The sequence below is a fragment of the Thalassophryne amazonica genome, chromosome 5, assembly GCF_902500255.1.
Source record: "Thalassophryne amazonica chromosome 5, fThaAma1.1, whole genome shotgun sequence".
In the NCBI taxonomy this organism is placed as follows: domain Eukaryota; kingdom Metazoa; phylum Chordata; class Actinopteri; order Batrachoidiformes; family Batrachoididae; genus Thalassophryne; species Thalassophryne amazonica.
The window spans coordinates 18,260,826-18,279,134 of record NC_047107.1 but is presented as its reverse complement, the minus strand read 5'-3'; the positions used below and the strand labels follow the sequence as shown (position 1 = coordinate 18,279,134).

Below are 18,309 nucleotides of genomic sequence, written 5' to 3'. Positions count from 1 at the left end.
CTTCTAAAATTGAAAATGCTTTTTTTGGAACCTAATAATACCTCTGAATTTATTTACAAGACATTTCGCAGAGGTTAGCATGGTGGTGTCACTTCGTGGTGTAGCTACTTGCTAACAGCTTCGTTTCTGGTATATTATTTAAAAGCTAGTGAGAAATAAGCACTTCTAAAACTGAAAACCCTGTTTTTCTAACCTGATAACTTGTCTGGATTCATTTACAAGACATTTTCGGACATTAGTTTGCATGCAAACTTTCACTAACTCAAAGCTAGCTTCCTATGTAGTTAAATTTGTCTCATTAATATCTGAAAATGCACAGAGGGTGATCTACAAATATTTTTTGATTTGCACAACTTCTGCTCCTGTCAAAAGCTCATGTACACACACACAAGGCCCTGTTATCATTTCTCCAGTGTTGTTATGATTTCTGAGGAACCCACAAATACACACACAGTTATGAAGTAAATGGTTTATTTTACTTTCGCATATGACGAGTGCAGAACACAGCCACTCTGCTCTGTGAGCCTGGTCCCGTCAGATATCAGAAGCTAAGCAGGGTGCTTCCTGGTTAGTACTTGAATGAGGGACCTCTTTGGAAGACCAGTGGCTGTTTGTGTTTCTCTAGGTAAAACTGGAGTTGCATCAGGAAGGGGCGTCCAGCTTAAGGTCCAAATGATCAGGAACAAAGGAGGGGAGTCAACAGCAAACTTGTGTACAATTATGATGTATTCTGACTGTGGAATGCACACAGACAGCTTTGTGCACAGTTCTCTGTGCATTCCACCATCAAAGTGCACCATATTTATTGCTGAAATACAATGGCTGGAACAAGAATTAAATGTCTGAAATAGTAAGAGATTGTTTTTATATGTTTGTTTATTGTAATAGCAGATAAGCGTGTTCAAGTGCTGAGTGTCCTCTTCACACAGCTGTGATCTCCCACATAGAGACCATGAAATAGAGCTGCTGCACGTAAGCTTGGTGTGAATGAATCCATGGTTCGGCGCTGGAGACGGCAGTGGGAAGAACTCATTCAATGCCAAAAGACTAGAAATGCTTTCAGAGGACATAAAAGCAGGTGGCCTGAACTTGAAAATGTTCTTGAGGACTGGGTTAACACAGAGAGCAGGTGGCCGAGGTGTATCCACTGTGCAAATCCAGCTGAAAGCCAAATCAATCGCCCACAAAATGAATATTGACGATTTTAATGGAGGACCGTCCTGGTGTTTCAGATTTATGAGAAGAAAGAGCCTGTCCATCAGGGTGCGGACAACTCTCTGTCAGCAACTCCCCCCAGACTACCAGGAAAAAAACTCCCTTCGGCTGCTCCCTTGTTTGCACTCGGGGTCGCCACAGCAAATCCAAGATGGATCTGAATGTTGAATTGGCACAGGTTTTACGCCGGATGCCCTTCCTGACGCAACTCCACATTACATGGAGAAATGTGGCAGGACCACCAGGAAAAAGTTGCAAATTTCTGACAATTTGTTGAAACAAAGATCGCGGAGAACACCATAGGACCATACAACATTATAAATATGGATGAAGTGCCATTGACATTTGATCTGCCTCTGACCAGGACTGTAAACAAGACAGGTGCATCATCCATTATGGTGAAAACCACCAGACACGAGAGGACACATTTCACGTGTGTCCTGGGCTGCACCGCATCTGGAAAGAAGCTTCCCCGATGGTAATTTTTAAGCGCAAAATTATGCCGAAAGATCAACTCCCGAAGGACATTGTGGTTAAAGACAACGAGAAAGGATGGATGATAGAAAGTCTAATGAAGGACTGGTTAACAGAGTGCTATGGAAAGCGCCCAGGAGGATTTTTTCACTGGAAAAAAGAGCTGCTTGTTTTGGACAGTATGAGGGCCCACATCACCGATTCAGTGAAAGCAGTCATCAAGAGAACCAACTCAATTCCTGCTGTGATTCCTGGTAGTTTTTGCAACCCCTGTACATCAGTGTGAATTGAGCGTTTAAAGCGGCACTCCGGGGTGAATGGGAGGCTTGGATGAATAGCGGCGATAAATCCTTCCTTTAATGGCCTTCTGCAGATGCCATTAAAAAGTAAATATTGTTTTTGATTAATCGATTGATTGATTGATAGAGGGGCTTTATTGAACATGTACAAATTGCTACGTGACACATTAGGATCTTAATAATTAATTAAACAACTGCAAATTATAAAGACCACAATGTTCATACGGCTGGGCCGAGGGTATTTTAGCATTGCATTATATTTTAATTCTGTGCAGCCTCTGGTGGAACACCAGTCTGTCAAGGTTTTAAACTCCCAAAATACAGACAGCAAACACTAAATTTCCCTTTAATGTTGATGTGAGGTTTTGCAGTTGCAAACCTCACCTATTGGTCCATCTCCTCCCACAGTGTTGCTCACTGTGGTGGACAAACCCCAAATTGCATATTCATGGAGGGAAATGCACTAAATTGACAAAACACATTATTTTGGGCATTTGACAAGAAGCAATCCTTGTTGCACAATGTTCGTAACTCAGCATGCAGCTGTATTTGCAAGTGCAGTGATGTTTGCACATTTTTACATGCAAACATTTAGTAAAGCAGCCCCTTTGTCTCCATCAGTGCAGAAGTCTGGTCTGGAAACAGTAGGTATTGAGGAGTGTTAGCGTGTTAACACACTGGATTGTGTGTGGACAGTGAGCGAGTTTCATGATGAAATTAAACTGCAACATAAAACATATGTCCGAGGAGATGGAGGGTAAATTTTGAGTTTTAAGTCAATAAGAGTCAAAATCTGTCGAACGGATTGACATCCAGTTTCATTCATATTTGGCATGATTCTGGTTTGGCAGGGGTTCACATTTACAGTACTGTAAAAGAACACATCAGCTACAAATTTCTGGCTGTGTGTTGCATTTATCTGGGCATGATCAAACATGCAGTTGCTTCAGTGTTGAGTAACCCAGTGGCTGGAAAAGGCCAAGGGGACGTCCAGGTTTTACCTGGCTGTAGTAGGCGGATGGTTACTTTTGAGAAGTGGGGATGGACCTGTCTGTTTCCTATCTAGAGCAGTGCTGGAGTGTCATAGATGCGGTAATGTACGTCTGGGACATGTATATGCTCCCAGACCTGACCTCACTTGGCCTCTTCCAGTTTATAACAAGATGTATTTAATCATTTTGTTGTTTTCACAGTCATCATTAACTGTATTTGTCTTGTTCTGAACCAGCTCGTAATATTATGGTTGAATAATTTTGAAAATGAAGTTCGTTAGTAAGTTTGATGAAGTACAGAAATATATCTCATGCTTGTTTTGTTTTTTTCTTTTTTGAATGGTTAAACATTTGAATTTTGATATTTTGCCAATCGAGTGAAGAAGAAAATCCAGACAGTACATTTTGGTCAAATTTCTAAGCTGACCAAAAAGTTTGCACAGTACTGTAATCACATTGTAATCCACAATTCTGGTAGATAAAGTCACAATTTGATAGTATTCAAATTATTTTTTTTTTGTTCCTTACTTTTGCATAAAAAGCTCAGGCACACTGGCTGTTTCTGTAATATTCTGTGGTTGAGTTATTAAGGTCGATGCTTTTATCGGCTGCCTGTGAAAAGTCAGGTGCGGTACAGTGTTTTCTGGAAGAGATCACTATTTCATGCCTGCCAATTTCTAACTAATCTGTGGGTTGAACCTCAAACTTGGATGATCTGGGAGATGAGCCGATTTAGTCTTTTCTGCCTCTTAACTGAAGCAAGTTTCTGAAATCATTTGATGCCATTAACATGATGTTGGGTTAGCTAATTTTAATCTGGTGAACAAATTGCTTTGTAGTTCCGATCTTGTATTACACACTATTTAGACTGCAACCTCCCATTGTTTTCAGCAAACTATTTCCCTGGTGGGCATTACAGCTGTGATCAGAGAATTGTGCAGGCACATTAGTCACTGCTGTCTTATTTTGCTCATGACCTTGGGTGATGTATTGCTTTCATTATCTGCTGATGTACTCTGGATGTTCATTATGCAGTGTTTTGATAGTGTGGTGATGTCTGTCTGTGTGTCTGTGTGTGTGTGTGGCTTCCCTCCAGGTGTAAGCAGAGAGGATGTAGATGAGCTACATGTTTTCCTCTTAGTCTGTGGTCTTAGAAGAGTCAAGGATCCCCTCTACCTAGTGCAGATTTTTACAGGTATGCAATCCATTTATGCATCTACTGTATATCATCCTGTTTATGTATGTATTGACAATAAAAAAAAAGTTAAACGTGAGCAAGCAACACGATAAATACACAATCTTATGCAGATGCGATGTGATCTTTGTTGGAATAATGCATGATATTAGGTCTTCACTGTAAAAGTTTTTCGTTTTTTGTTAAATTTACATGAAAGTGAACTCTTTGTTTGATACCATCCTTCAAAATCAATCAGATCACAGTTTTCTTTCGGTCATTTACATGACATATTTCAAAGCCGACACTCATTGGCAGTGCATTAACACATCATAATTAATGTTGTGTTCAAGAAAACAAGGATTTTTTTTCTTAAATATAGTGAAGTAGTTGCAGAAATGATGAAGAAATACACATAGAGGGTGTTAAATAATATTTGAAAGTATGTTTATATTTACATTGCAGGGGTGGTGACCAAGTGGTTAATGCACTTGGTTTCAGTGCGGTAGGTTCCTGGTTCAAATCCCACCCCTACCACATTTTCTCCATGTAATGTGGAGTTGCGTCAGGAAGGGCATCCGGCGGAAAACTTGTGCCAGTTCAACATGCCAATCCACCTTGGATTTGCTGTGGCGAGTGCAAACAAGGGAGCAGCCGAAGGGACTTGCTTACTATCTTTATATTTTAGGGGTGATTGAAAAGTTTTGAGTCAGACTAAGAAGAAACCACAACTGAATTAATGCATTGCTTTAACTTTCAGTAAGTCCACACACACACTCTCCAGGGTTGCTGCAGTGTCTTAGTAGAGTTCTCATAGAAGATTGTATCCTGGTAAATGGACTGCATTTATATAGCGCTTTTCCATCTGCATCAGACGCTCAAAGCGCTTTACAATTATGCCTCACATTCGCCCCGATGTCAGGGTGCTGCCATACAAGGTGCTCACTACACACCAGGAGCAATAGGGGATTAAAGGCCTTGCCCAAGGGCCCTTAGTGATTTTCCAGTCAGGTGGGGATTTGAACCCATGATCTTCTGGACTCAACCTTAACCACTAGACCAGGGGTGGCCAAGTTCGGTCCTCGAGAGCCACCTTCCTGACACTCTTAGTTGTCTCCCTGCTCCAACACACCTGAATCCAATGAAAGGCTCATTAAAAGTCTGCTAACGAGTCTTTCATTGGATTCAGGTGTGTTGGAGCAGGGAGACAACTAAGAGTGTCAGGAAGGTGGCTCTCAAGGACCGAACTTGGCCACCCCTGCACTAGACCATCACCTCCCCTTGGAGCTCAAGGAAGTCATCCACTGCAGATATGACATCATTATCAGTATTAGAATGAGTTCCAGCAAGATGCCTTTTCATGTTTGGAAACAGACGGAAGTCCAGAGGAGCCAAATCAAGGGAATAAGGTGGGTATGGAACACGTTTGAAGCCACATTCAAGAATGGCACCTATTGCGATGACCAACATGTGGACCGGGCCATTGTCCCGGTGAAACGGAACACCTCTCTGGAGCGTTCCAGGCTACTTCAGCTTTATTTTCTTCCACAGTTGTTGCAAAAATGGAAGAATAATAGGCCCCATTGATGGTTTTCCTGAAGATAGTCGACCATTATGATTCCCGCTGCATCCCAGAATACAGAGGCCATGACCTTTTCCAGCAGATGAGACAGCTTTGGCTTTCTTTGGCAGGGGAGAACCTATGTGTTTTCATTGCTTTGGTTGTTGTTTGGACTCCGGTTTGATGGACCCAGGTCTCGTCCATGGTCACAAATCATCGCATCAAGTTATCTGGATCTTCCTTAAAAAGCTGAAGATGCTCCCTGGACATGTGGAACCTTGTGCATTTCTGATCAGCTGTGAGAAGCCTTGCGACCCATTGTGCTGAAAGTTTTGTCATTTGCAATTCTTACGTCAGAACCGAATGAACTCTCTACTGGGAAATGCCTACGGTACTGTCTACATGATGATCACTTACTCTTCTGTCAGTGAGGACCATATCATGGATCTGTTCTGGGTCTTCCTGATCTTGCTGCATCTTCGACACTTGTTCTGCCCCTCTTGAGTTCGGCTGACCAGCGTTTAACTGTAGCATAAGACGGGGCTTACTCCCCTGATGTTATTTCCAAGTCATCATGGATCTCCTTAAGTTTTCTTTTTTGTGAGATACCAAATCACAGCATGTTCCCCAGCTTTGTCCATTTTGTCAATCTCACTGAAATATTGTGTCTGCAACATTACACCCAGTGCGTCAAAATTTCACACATTCTAAAGTTTGTCCTGTAGTTATTAACTGACTGGCTGTGGAAGTTGTACAGAACTATAAATACCTTGGAAGCTTTATTGACAGAGGACTAACTTTTGAGCATCAGATTGACCAGGTATGTAGGAAAACTCACCAATGCATGCATTTTTACCGTAAACTCAGGTGTTTTAATGTGGACAGCACTTTTATGAAGATGTTTTATTGCTGTTTTATTGAATCTGTTCTTACCTTTTCTTTTATCTGTTGGTATGGGTTTTTAACTTTGAAAAATAAAAACAGTCTGCATCGTATTGTAAATGAGTTCAGCAAGATTGCTGGCGTTTCCTTAAATGACCTGCCATCTATATATATAGTATAAAAACAGATCCATTAAGAAGGCAAGGTCGATCTTAGATGATCCCAGTCACCCCTTGTACCCTGAATTCAAAATGCTTCTGTCTGGTTGTAGATTTATGTCCAAAAGATGTAAGGCCAATAGGTACAAGAACTCTTTTATTCCTACTGTCACTAGATTTTTAAGCACTATCACATGAGTGTTTTTTTGGCAGGGGTGGTGGCCAAGTGGTTAATGTGCTTGGTTTCAGTTCAGAAAGTTCCGGGTTCAAATCCCACCCCTGCCACATTTCTCCATGTAATGTGGAGTTGCGTCAGGAAGGGCATCCGGCGTAAAACTTGTGCCAATTCAACATGCAGATCCACCTTGGATTTGCTGTGGCGACCCCAAGTGCAAACAAGGGAGCAGCCGAAGGGACTTACTTTTTACATGAGTGTTTTTTAACTAGGTTTTCTTATTATTTTAGGTTGTGTTATTATGTCTAGTGTTTGGTAAGTTTTCATGCCATTGTTAAGATCATGTTATGGTTAAGTTTGTGTATGTATGAATGTGTTCTACTACTGACTGCACAATAAAAGGATATAGGGGGATAATAAAGACACCTTGATACCTTGAAATGTTGGTTTCTCAGAATGCAAAAACCACAGCCTACATTTTCTGGGTCAGGCTCAAAACCTTTCAGTCACCCCTTATATGTTGAGTGGGCTTCTTCACTGGACCCCTCGACCTCTACTTACTGAGGGTATACCCAAGCAAAGTCAAGTCCAAATTCTGTTCAGTTTATGTTCTTGCCCCAGACCTTCACTGCAGGCTCAGGCTCATTCAGTGCCTGCTTGTTTGTGGATCTTTCTGTATTTAGGTTCATGTCAGATGACTGAAGAATTTTCCATTTCTTTGCTTGAGAAGCTTTCTGGTTGCTTTGGCAGTGTGCTTTGGGTCATTATCCATCTGTATTATGAAATCTCATCATATCAGTTTGTCTGCATTTGCCTGAATCTGGATAGATGTTGTAGCCCCATAGACCTCAGAAGTCATTATGCTACATCCATCAGCAGTCCCATCATCAATAACTACCAGTGACCCAGTTCCACTGGCAGCCATACACGCCCATCCCATTAAACTGCCTCCACCATGTTTGACTGATGAAGTGGTATATTTCAGATCATGACCCTTTCCTTTCCTTCTCCGTACTCTTTTCTTCAAATCCTTCTTCTAATGCAAGATCATCTTCATTTAATATGTCCAAAGAATGTTAGAGAATTATGAAGGCTTTGTTAAATGTTTTTTGGCAAGGTCTAATCTGATCACCTTGTGGTACTAATTCCTCCCTATTAACATTCATGAATGTATCTTTTGAGGTCAGACTTTAACATTAGCCGTGTTTACACAGACAGTAATATTCCTATTTTAACCTGATTTAAGACCATATTCTGAATAAGATACTGCCACATATACAGCATTTTCTGATTACCTGATTATGAGTTGAATATGGTCATAATCCAGTAAGCAATAACCTCATTAAGACGTGGCGTACTCTGATCTTATTCTGGTTATTGAGGTGTACTGTAGACATGAAAATACCTTAATTAGACTATGATGACCTGTTGGAGTTTTACAAGCATTTTGCAACACATAATACATTGGCGACGTAATGCAGTTACGAGTCATTAATCAGACTGTGTTCTGTAACATGTAAACTGGAATATGATTGGCATATTCTTTAAACAACTCGTAAACACAATAATGTAAATATGGTTTTATTCAGAATAAGGTCAGTGGTGAGATTATTACTGTACACATGCAGTAAACACTTTGTCAGTGATACTCCTAACTTTTCAAGCATGTTTTTGTTTTGGCTAGATACCAATGTCAAAATGTATTTCCTTACCAAGGATAGAATCTGCCATCATCTACTTTAGTTCTCTTCTACTATAGCTGTCCAGACCATTTAGTGTTGTTTAGCTCACCAGTGCATTCCTTTCCCTTTTTTTTTTCTTCAATGTCTCAGATTTTGGATTTGGCCATTTCTAAAGGTTCTTGTGTCTGTCTGATATGTTTATTGTGTTTCTTCCCCCACCACACCTAATTGTGGCCTCCTTCACTTATATCGACATCTCCTGGGACCTCATAGTGAGAGTTCTGTAAATCCTTAAAGGTCAATTTGATATTTTTATTTTTTATAGACATTTTATTTGTTCTAACACTGTACACATTTCATATTTTACCTTGTGTCTTTCAGAGTGGCATAATGAGAATCCCCTCAATGTGTTGGTCATTATTGGGCCAAAGGTAAGTCTTAGTTATTATTGTTTAGGTACATTTTGTCCTTTACTTCCCATGTGACTTTTCTGCCGTATTTCATGTTGCACTTTAAATGATCAAGAAACCTATCTAGGGAATCCAGACAGCCTTGAATTGGATGTACAGTGCCTCGTAGAAGTATATATCCCTGTGGGGTTTTACACATTTTATTTTGTTTATGCCATTTGAAACACAAAAAAATATATACCAAAAAAAATATCTTAAATTATCCTCCTGAAACTCAAACTGAAAGCAAGGCTCTACAACTTGATATAAATTAAATAAAAATATCAAAACCAAGATGATGAGTTGCATAAGTAATGGCCCCTTTGGTATAACATGCTTAAATCATTAGTTTTAATGCTGCTTTTTTTGTTTGCTTGTTTGTTTAGACAACTTAGGGGATGCAAACATTTCCAAGTCATTGAACAGGTCTTGGGCTTAATTTAAATCATTCATTCATTCATTCACTTTCTGTACCTGCTTGCTTCAGTTAAGGGTCACATACAGACAAATGGACACATTCACACACACCTACAGTCAGTTTAGACTCACCTTGAGAGTTGAGAGGAAGCTAAAAGACCTGGAAGGAACACACATGGAGCCATCCCAGTACCTTGTTGCTCTGAGGCAACTGTGCTAACCGCTACACCACCGTGCTACCCTCATTTAAATTAGTCTTTAAAAAAATACTAACAGTATGGTACTGTATGGTAAATTTGTCTGGAGGAGGCAGTTCTCAAATACTTAGTCACTGTGCAAGAAGGAGAATAGCGAGGAAAGCCTCCAAGACACCCAAGACCAGACAGCTGTGAAGAAATTAAAGCCTTCTGTTACTGCGACTGTGGCTTTGACTGGAGAAGCTGCATCGTGCAAGTTTTGAATTTTGCATCACCAGTTATACAGCTTCATGATGACGTGGTATAGAGAAGCATTTTCTTAAAATGATTTCAATTTATTTTCTTTTATATAGCACCAAATCACAAAAGGGTTGCCTCAAGGCGCTTCACACAAGTAAGGGCTAAACTTACCAACCCCTAGAGCAAGCACACAGGAGACAGTTGTAAGGAAAAACTCCCTCTGATGATTTGAGGAAGAAACCTCAAGCAGACCAGACTCAAAGGGGTGACCCTCTGCTTGGGCCATGCTACCGACACAATTTACAATACAATGTACAAAACGAATATACAGGAAATTTTGCCAGTGCACAGGATGGGAGGGTTGCAGAAGTAGACACCACTCCCATCTCTGGATGGAGCCGCACCTCAAACAGAGAGGCATTGGAAAGATAACAAATACAGGATAATTTGTCAGCATTAAGCAACAAGAAAAACAGAAGAAATACTAAGGTGATCGCCAACCACTAGCTCTAAGCTTCACTAAAAGACTCAGACATTAGATAAAGTTGAGGCCGGGGCCCACTCTGTTTACTAATAAAATGAATTTAAAAGAGTAAAAAGAATAGTAACATACTATGTCAGTATGCTAGCCATCCGAGAGGTAAAACAAATGCGTCTTAAGTCTGGACTTGAAAGTCTCTACAGAAACTGACTGTTTTATTGATGCAGGCAGATCTTTCCACAGAACACAGGAATGATAAGAGAAAGCTTTGTGACCCGCAGAGTTTTTAATTCACCCTAGGGACACAAAGTAGTCCTCCACCCTGAGAACGCAGAGCCTGGGCCGGTACGTAGGTAGTTATTTAGGTCAGCTAAGTAGGGAGTTGCCAGTCCGTGAACAGTTTAATAGGTTAGTAGCAGAACCTTAAAATGTGATCTCACAGGGACTTGAAGCCAGTGAAGAGATAACAAAAAGGTGGTCAAGCCTTCTGCTTTCTGACAAAGTCTGGCAGCAGCATTTTGAACCAGTTGGAGACCCCTAATGCTGGACTGCGGTAAACCAGAAAATAGAACATAGGCAGTTGTCCAATCTAGAAGAGACAAACGCATGAATCAGGGTCTCAGCATCAGCCATAGACAGGATGGGACGAATCCTTGCTATATATACGAGGGCTGTCCGTAAAGTATAGGTCCTTTTTATTTTTTTCAAAAACTATATGGATTTCATTCATATGTTTTTACGTCAGACATGCTTGAACCCTCGTGCGCATGCGTGAGTTTTTCCACGCCTGTCGGTGACGTCATTCGCCTGTGAGCACTCCTTGTGGGAGGAGTCGTCCAGCCCCTCGTCGGAATTCCTTTGTCTGAGAAGTTGCTGAGAGACTGGCGCTTTGTTTGATCAAAATTTTTTCTAAACCTGTGAGACATCGAAGTGGACATGGTTCGAAAAATTAAGCTGGTTTTCAGTGAAAATTTTAACAGCTGATGAGAGATTTTGAGGTGATTCTGTCGCTTTAAGGACTTTTCACAGTGCGAGACGTTGCGCAGCGCTCTCAGGCAGCGTCATCAGCCTGTTTCAAGCTTAAAACCTCCACATTTCAGGCTCTGTTGATCCAGGACGTCGTGAGAGAACAGAGAAGTTTCAGAAGAAGTCAGTTTCAGCATTTTATCCGGATATTCCACTGTTAAAGGAGATTTTTTTAATGAAAAAAAACCATATGGATTTGAATCACGTGTGATTACATCAGACATGCTTGAACCCTCGTGGGCAAGCGAGAGTTTTTTCACGCCTGTCTGTTACGTCATTCGCCTGTGGGCAGTCTTTGAGTGAGGAGTGGCCCACCCTCTCATTGATTTTTTCATTGTTTAGGAATGGCTCAGAGACTGCTGCTTTGTTTGATCAAAATTTTTTCAAAACTGTAAGGCACAACTGAGTGGACACCATTCGATAAATTCAGCTGGTTTTCGGTAAAAATTTTAACGGCTGATGAGAGATTTTGGTCTGGTAGTGTCGCCGTAAGGACGGCCCACGGTGCCTGACGGCGATCTGCGCTTCGAGGCGGCAGCGTCTCACCGTTTCAAGTTGAAAACTTCCACATTTCAGGCTCTGTTGACCCAGTAAGTCATCAGAGAACAGAGAACTTTCAGAAGAAGTCGGCATGAGGAGTTTATTTGGACATTCCATTGTTAACGGACATTTTGTAATGAAAGAACGTGCGGGCAGAGTCGCATGTCGGGCCGGACCCGACCGCAGGGGGTCGCGACAGGAAAAACATGCCCAAGCTGTTAAACAATTTCTCAGTTACTCACTTGTTGAAAGCCATCAAAAGCCGCCTGAATTTTACAAATGGTTTTCAACACGGAGGTGTTTTTCCTGTCGCGGCGCACACAGATTCGCTGAGTCATCACGGAAACGACTCAGCGAATTTGCGCGCACGTCTTTCATTAAAAAAATGTCCTTAAACAGTGGAATGTCCGCATAAAGTCCTCATGCCGGCCTCTTCTGAATCTTCTCTGTTCTCTCACGACGTCCTGGGTGAATTAAGCCTTAAATTAGGATGTTTTCAGGTCGAAACAGGCCGACGACGGCGCCTGGAAGCGCTGCGCAACATCCCGCTCCGTGGGAAGTCCTTACACCGACAGAAACATAATCTCTCATCAGCCGTTAAACTTTTCACCGAAAACCAGCTTAATTTCTCGAATAGTGTCCACTCGGATATTCCTCACAGGTCCAGAAAAATTTTTGATAAAGCAACGCGCGCCGTCTCGAGCAGCGTGTGAAACAAAGGAATTCTGCCGAGAGAGCTGAACCACATCTCACTCAAGGCCTGCCCACAGGGAAATGACGTCACCGACACGCGTGAAAAAACACACGCATGCGCACGAGGGTTCAAGCATGATTGGTGTAATCGCACGTCATTCAAATCCATATAGTTAAAAAAAAATAAAAGTGTCGGTTTCTTATCTAATAGACCTCGAATACGAGGTCTGTGAGAAAAGTATCCGACCTTTTTATTTTATGCAAAAAATATATGGATTTGATTCATATGTTTTTACATCAGCCAAGCTTGAACCTTCGCGCGCATGCGTGAGTTTTTCCACGCCTGTTGGTTGCGTCATTCGCCTGTGGGCAGACTTTGAGTGAGCACTGGTCCACCCCTCTCGTCATTGTTTCATTGCGAGGAAATGGCGGAATGATTTGGGCTTTTTTTCCATCAGAGTTTTTTCAGAAACTGTTAGAGACAAGCAGCTGGAAACCATTTGAAAAATTATATCTGGCTTTCGATGAAAATTTTACGGGCTTCACAGAGAATAAGGACTGTTACTACAGCTTTAAGGATGCAGGGGTGGTGGCCAAGTGGTTAATGCGCTTGGTTTCAGTTCAGAAGGTTCCGGGTTCAAATCCCACCCCTGCCACATATCTCCATGTAATGTGGAGTTGCGTCAGGAAGGGCATCCGGCGTAAAACTTGTGCCAATTCAACATGCAGATCCACCTTGGATTTGCTGTGGCGACCCCAAGTGCAAACAAGGGAGCAGCCGAAGGGACTTACTTTTTTACTACAGCTTTAAGGACGGCCCACAATGGCGCTCAGCACGCCGCGCTCCGAGCCGCCATCGAGAGGTAGAAACCACCACATAATTTCTAAACGGATCGCTGTGTGGAGCCAGGACCGTCGTGTGCAATTTCTCTGGTTATCACAAGAGCTGGACATCAGCCATTTTCCGGCAGATTTCACTTTTAACAAGAGATTTTGTCATGGAAAGCCGCGCGGAGGCTTCGCGTGTCACGACGGATTCGCTGATGAAGCGAGACAAAGGAACACCTCTGTTTCGGAGTGTTAGAGGACAAGTTGGGACATGTCCAGCTCTCCACAATTTCTCTTATACTCACTCGACTGGTAAGCACTGAAAGCCAAGATAGGCATGTCCCAACTTGTCCTCTAACACTCCAAAACGGAGGTGTTCTTTGTCTCGCTCCATCAGCGAATCCGAAACCGACAGGCATGGAAAAACTCACGCATGCGCACGAAGGTAAAAACATATGAATCAAATCCAGTCCTCATATATATACAGTGAGGAAAATAAGTATTTGAACACCCTGCGATTTTGCAAGTTCTCCCACTTAGAAATCATGGAAGGGTCTGAAATTTTCATCTCAGGTGCATGTCCACTGTGAGAGACATAATCTTAAAAAAAAAAAAAAATCCGAAAATCACAATGTATGATTTTTTTTTTTTTTTATAATTTATTTGCATGTTACTGCTGCAAATAAGTATTTGAAGACCTGTGAAAATCAATGTTAATATTTGGTACAGTAGCCTTTGTTTGCAATTACAGAGGTCAAACATTTCCTGTAGTTTTTCAACAGGTTTGCACACACTGCAGCAGGGATTTTGGTCCACTCCTCCATACAGATCTTCTCTAGATCTTTCAGGTTTGGAGTTTCAGCTCCCTCCAAAGATTTTCTATTGACTTCAGGTCCAGAGACTGGCCAGGCCACTCCAGGACCTTGAAATGCTTCTTACGGAGCCCCTCCTTAGTTACCCTGGCCGTGTGTTTGGGGTCATTGTCATGCTGGAAGACCCAGCCATGACCCATCTTCAACGCTTTTACTGAGAGAAGGAGGTTGTTTGCCAAAATCTCGCAATACATGACTCCATCCATCCTCCCTTCAATATGGTGCAGTCATCCTGTCCCCTTTGCAGAAGAGCACCCCCAGAGTATGATATTTCCACCCCCATGCTTCACGGTTGGAATGGTTTTCTTGGGGTTGTTCTCATCCTCTAAACATGGTAAGTGGAGTTGATTCCAAAATCTCTATTCTGGTCTCATCTGACCACATGACCTTCTCCCATGCCTCCTCTGGATCATCCAGATGGTCACTGGTGAACTTCAAACGGGCCTGGACATGTGCTGGCTTAAGCAGGGGGACCTTGCTGCCCTGCAGGATTTTAAACCATGACAGCATCATGTGTTACTAATGTAATCTTTGTGACTGTGGTCCCAGCTCTCTTCAGGTCATTGACCAGGTCCTCCTGTGTCGTTCTGAGCTTTCTCAGAATCATCCTTACCCCACAAAGTGAGATCTTGCATGGAATCCCAGACCGAGGGAGATTGACAGTCATCTTGTGTTTCTTCCACTTTCTAATAAATAATCATTTGTTATCATTTGTTTCCGCCGCGACGCGCGGAATTCCTCTGCACGTCTGTCTCAATGTGCCGAAAAAGTGCTGATGTCCACGTCTTTTCACAATTCCTGTGCTAGTCAGACGACGTCCCGGATAAAACACAGCGTCCAGTTTGGAAATGAACGGCACATTCCACTGTTACAGGAGTTTTTGTCATGGAAAGAGGAGCGGAGGCTTCGCGCGTCACGGCGGTGCGGCATGGCACACAGCAACGCCGTGATGAAGCCTCACGGGACATGTTCTGGCATGTCCAGGCACATCCACAATTTCTCGGATAATCACTCGATGGAAAAACCACCGACAGCTGTCTGAACGCCATCTCAAAGCCGTCCTGTGAGACCAAAACGGAGGTGGTTTTGTCTCGCTCCAGTAGCGAATCCATCATGACACGCGAAGCCTCCGCTCAGCTTTCCATGACAAAATCTCTTGTTAAAAGTGAAATCTGCCGGAAAATGGTTGATGTCCAGCTCTTGTGATAACCAGAGAAATGGCACACGATGGTCACGGATCCAGACAGCCATCCGTTTAGAAATGAAATGGTCGGTCAGCCTGTCGATGGCGGCTTCAGAGCGCGGCGCGCCCACAGCCGCTGGGGGCCGTCCTTAAAGCGACAGCAACACTCCTTATTCTCTACCAAGCCCGTAACATTTTCACCGAAAGCCAGATAAGTTTTTCTAATGGTTTCCAGCTGCCAGTCTCTAACAGTTTCTGAAAAAATTGTGATTGGAAAAAAAGCCCAAATCATTCCGCCATTTCCTGACAATGAAAATCCGACGAGGGGGCTGGACCACTCCTCACTCAAAGCCTGCTCACAGGCGAATGACGCAACCGACAGGCGTGGAAAAACTCAACGCATGCGCACGAGGGTTCAAGCTTGTCTGACGCAGTCACATGTGATTCAAATCCATATGGTTTTTGAAAAAAATAATAAGGTCGGATAATTTTCTAATAGACCTCGTACACTTGTTTCCAGTGCAGAAGATCCCAGTTCAAAGCCAGTCCTGCCCATTCTCCATGTAATGTGGAGTTACATCAGGAAGGGTATCTGGCATAAAACTTGTGCCAAATAAATATGCAGATTCACCTCTGATCTGCTGTGGTGACCCTAAGTGAAACAAGGGATAAGACAAAGGGACTTCATTTTACTATTCATTTGCAAGAAAACTGATGCCACCAGCACTGTGTTGGTGGCTTCCTCCAGTCTCAGCAACAACGCTGCAGGCTGTTGTTCTTACCATAACCTGAGCACATCCAGCCCCTTCTCTCACTTGAACTGCTGCGTGAGTGCGTACTCACACACACGCACACACAAACAACCAAAAGCTCAGACTGACTGATCTCCTTCTCATTCAAAGCAGATAAAAAATCAGTCGTAGAACCTTGCTCGTAGGAGGAGTCAGTGAGCCATGACATGGCGTTACCATGGCAAAGAAGAAAAGAACAATCATGGAACTTTGTTAGATAAGACCTGGGCTGCACCACACAAGAGGCAGGTCTGTGAAAAACCATTTGTGGAAAATCAGCCTGAGCCACTCAAAACCAGCCTAACAGCAATAAAACCAGCAGAAAAACCACCCCAATACCACAGCTCAAAACAAAATCTTATATACTGCTTTGAACATCCAACAGCATTGCTATCATTGCAAAATGTATTGTAATATCTACAAAATAACACAATAAGTGTCACCATTAAAACAGATCTGTGGACCTGGGAACACTGAAATCTCAGGTTGGAAGTGTCCAAAAACTGTGTTCAGTTGATGAACTCTGAAGACAGTATGAATGAACACAGTAACATATTTGAGCTTTGATGGCTTTACACTAGTTTTATTTATCTTACTAGGTCTTATTCTACTTCTTCCTTTACTTCCATGTATTTTATGTATCTTATCTTTGTTTTATTCGTGTGTTTGTATGACTATGTTTGTATTTTAGTGTTGTCTTTTTTGTGCTGGTGAGCCGAAGACAATTTTCCACATTGGTGGACAATAAAGCATTATTCTATTCTATTCTACAAGAAAAACATAAATTAGTTGTTAAGTGGTTTGGGGGAATTTTTTTGTGTACTACCTCAGTAAGGCAATGATCCAAAACACACAGCCAAGGAAACTCAAATGGTTTCAGAGAATGAAAATAAAGCTGCTAAAATGGCCCAGTCAATCAGCTGACTTGAATCCAATAGAAAATATGGAAAGAACTAAAGATCAGAGTTCATCAAAGAGGTCCACAGAACTTTCAAGATTTTTAGACTGTTTGTGTGGAAGAATGGGCCAGAATCCACCTGAGCAATGCATGTGACTAGTTTCTACAGATTTTTTGAAAACTGTGGTAACAGTGTAGTTTGAAAAGACATGTTTGTCACCAGATTTGAATACAGTAGTGGTATCACCTTAGCCATTTTCATTTTGGAAGGAAATTTCCCAATCATCAATGACAAATTACAAATATAAGTCAAGGGTTTAACAATACAATCAATAATATTTTTTATCAAAAACATATCAAGGTTGTCACTGTCAGTTGATTTTTTTTTTCCTTTTAGCTTATGAATTACGAACCCAATTCCAGTGAAGTTTGGACATTGTGTAAAATGTAAATAAAAACAGAATGCAATGATTTGCAAATCCTCTTCAACCTATATTCAATTGAATACACCACAAAGACAAGATATTTAAGATTCAAGCTGATAATCTTTATTGGTTATACGCAAATATTTGCTCATTTTGAAATGGGTACCTGCATCACGTTTCAAAAAAGTTGGGACGGGGCAAGAAAAGACTTGGAAAATTGATGAATGCTCAAAGAACACCAGTTTGGAAACAGGTGAGTGTCATGATTGGGTATAAAAGGAGCATCCCAAAAAGGCTCAGCCATTCACAAGCACAAGGGTGAGGATCACCACTTTGTGAACAACTGTGAGAAAAAATAGTCCAACAGTTTAAGAACAATGTTTCTCAACGTTCAATTGCAAGGAATTTAGGGATTCCATCATCTTCAGTCCATAATATAATCAGAAGATTCAGATACTCTGGAAAACTTTCTACACGTAAGCGGCAAGGCCGAAAACAAACATTGAATGCCGGTGACCTTCGATCCCTCAGGCAGCACTGCATTAAAAACTGACATCATTGTGTAAAGGATCTTACCGCTTGGGCTCAGGAACACTTCAGAAAACAATTGTCAGCTAACACAGTTTGTCGTTCCATCTACAAGTGCCAGTTAAAACT

The 18,309-nt window shown here is 41.9% G+C and overlaps 1 protein-coding gene across 1 annotated transcript in view; it reads left to right on the top strand.

Moving 5' to 3' along the window:
- Positions 1–18,309, top strand: part of glt1d1 (glycosyltransferase 1 domain containing 1) — a 103,943-nt gene that overhangs the window by 56,936 nt on the left and 28,698 nt on the right. Inside the window, exons 7-8 of the mRNA XM_034169757.1 lie at positions 4,077–4,175; positions 8,994–9,043. Of these exons, the coding sequence (XP_034025648.1) occupies positions 4,077–4,175; positions 8,994–9,043 (149 nt within the window). The remainder of the gene's footprint in view (positions 1–4,076; positions 4,176–8,993; positions 9,044–18,309) is intronic.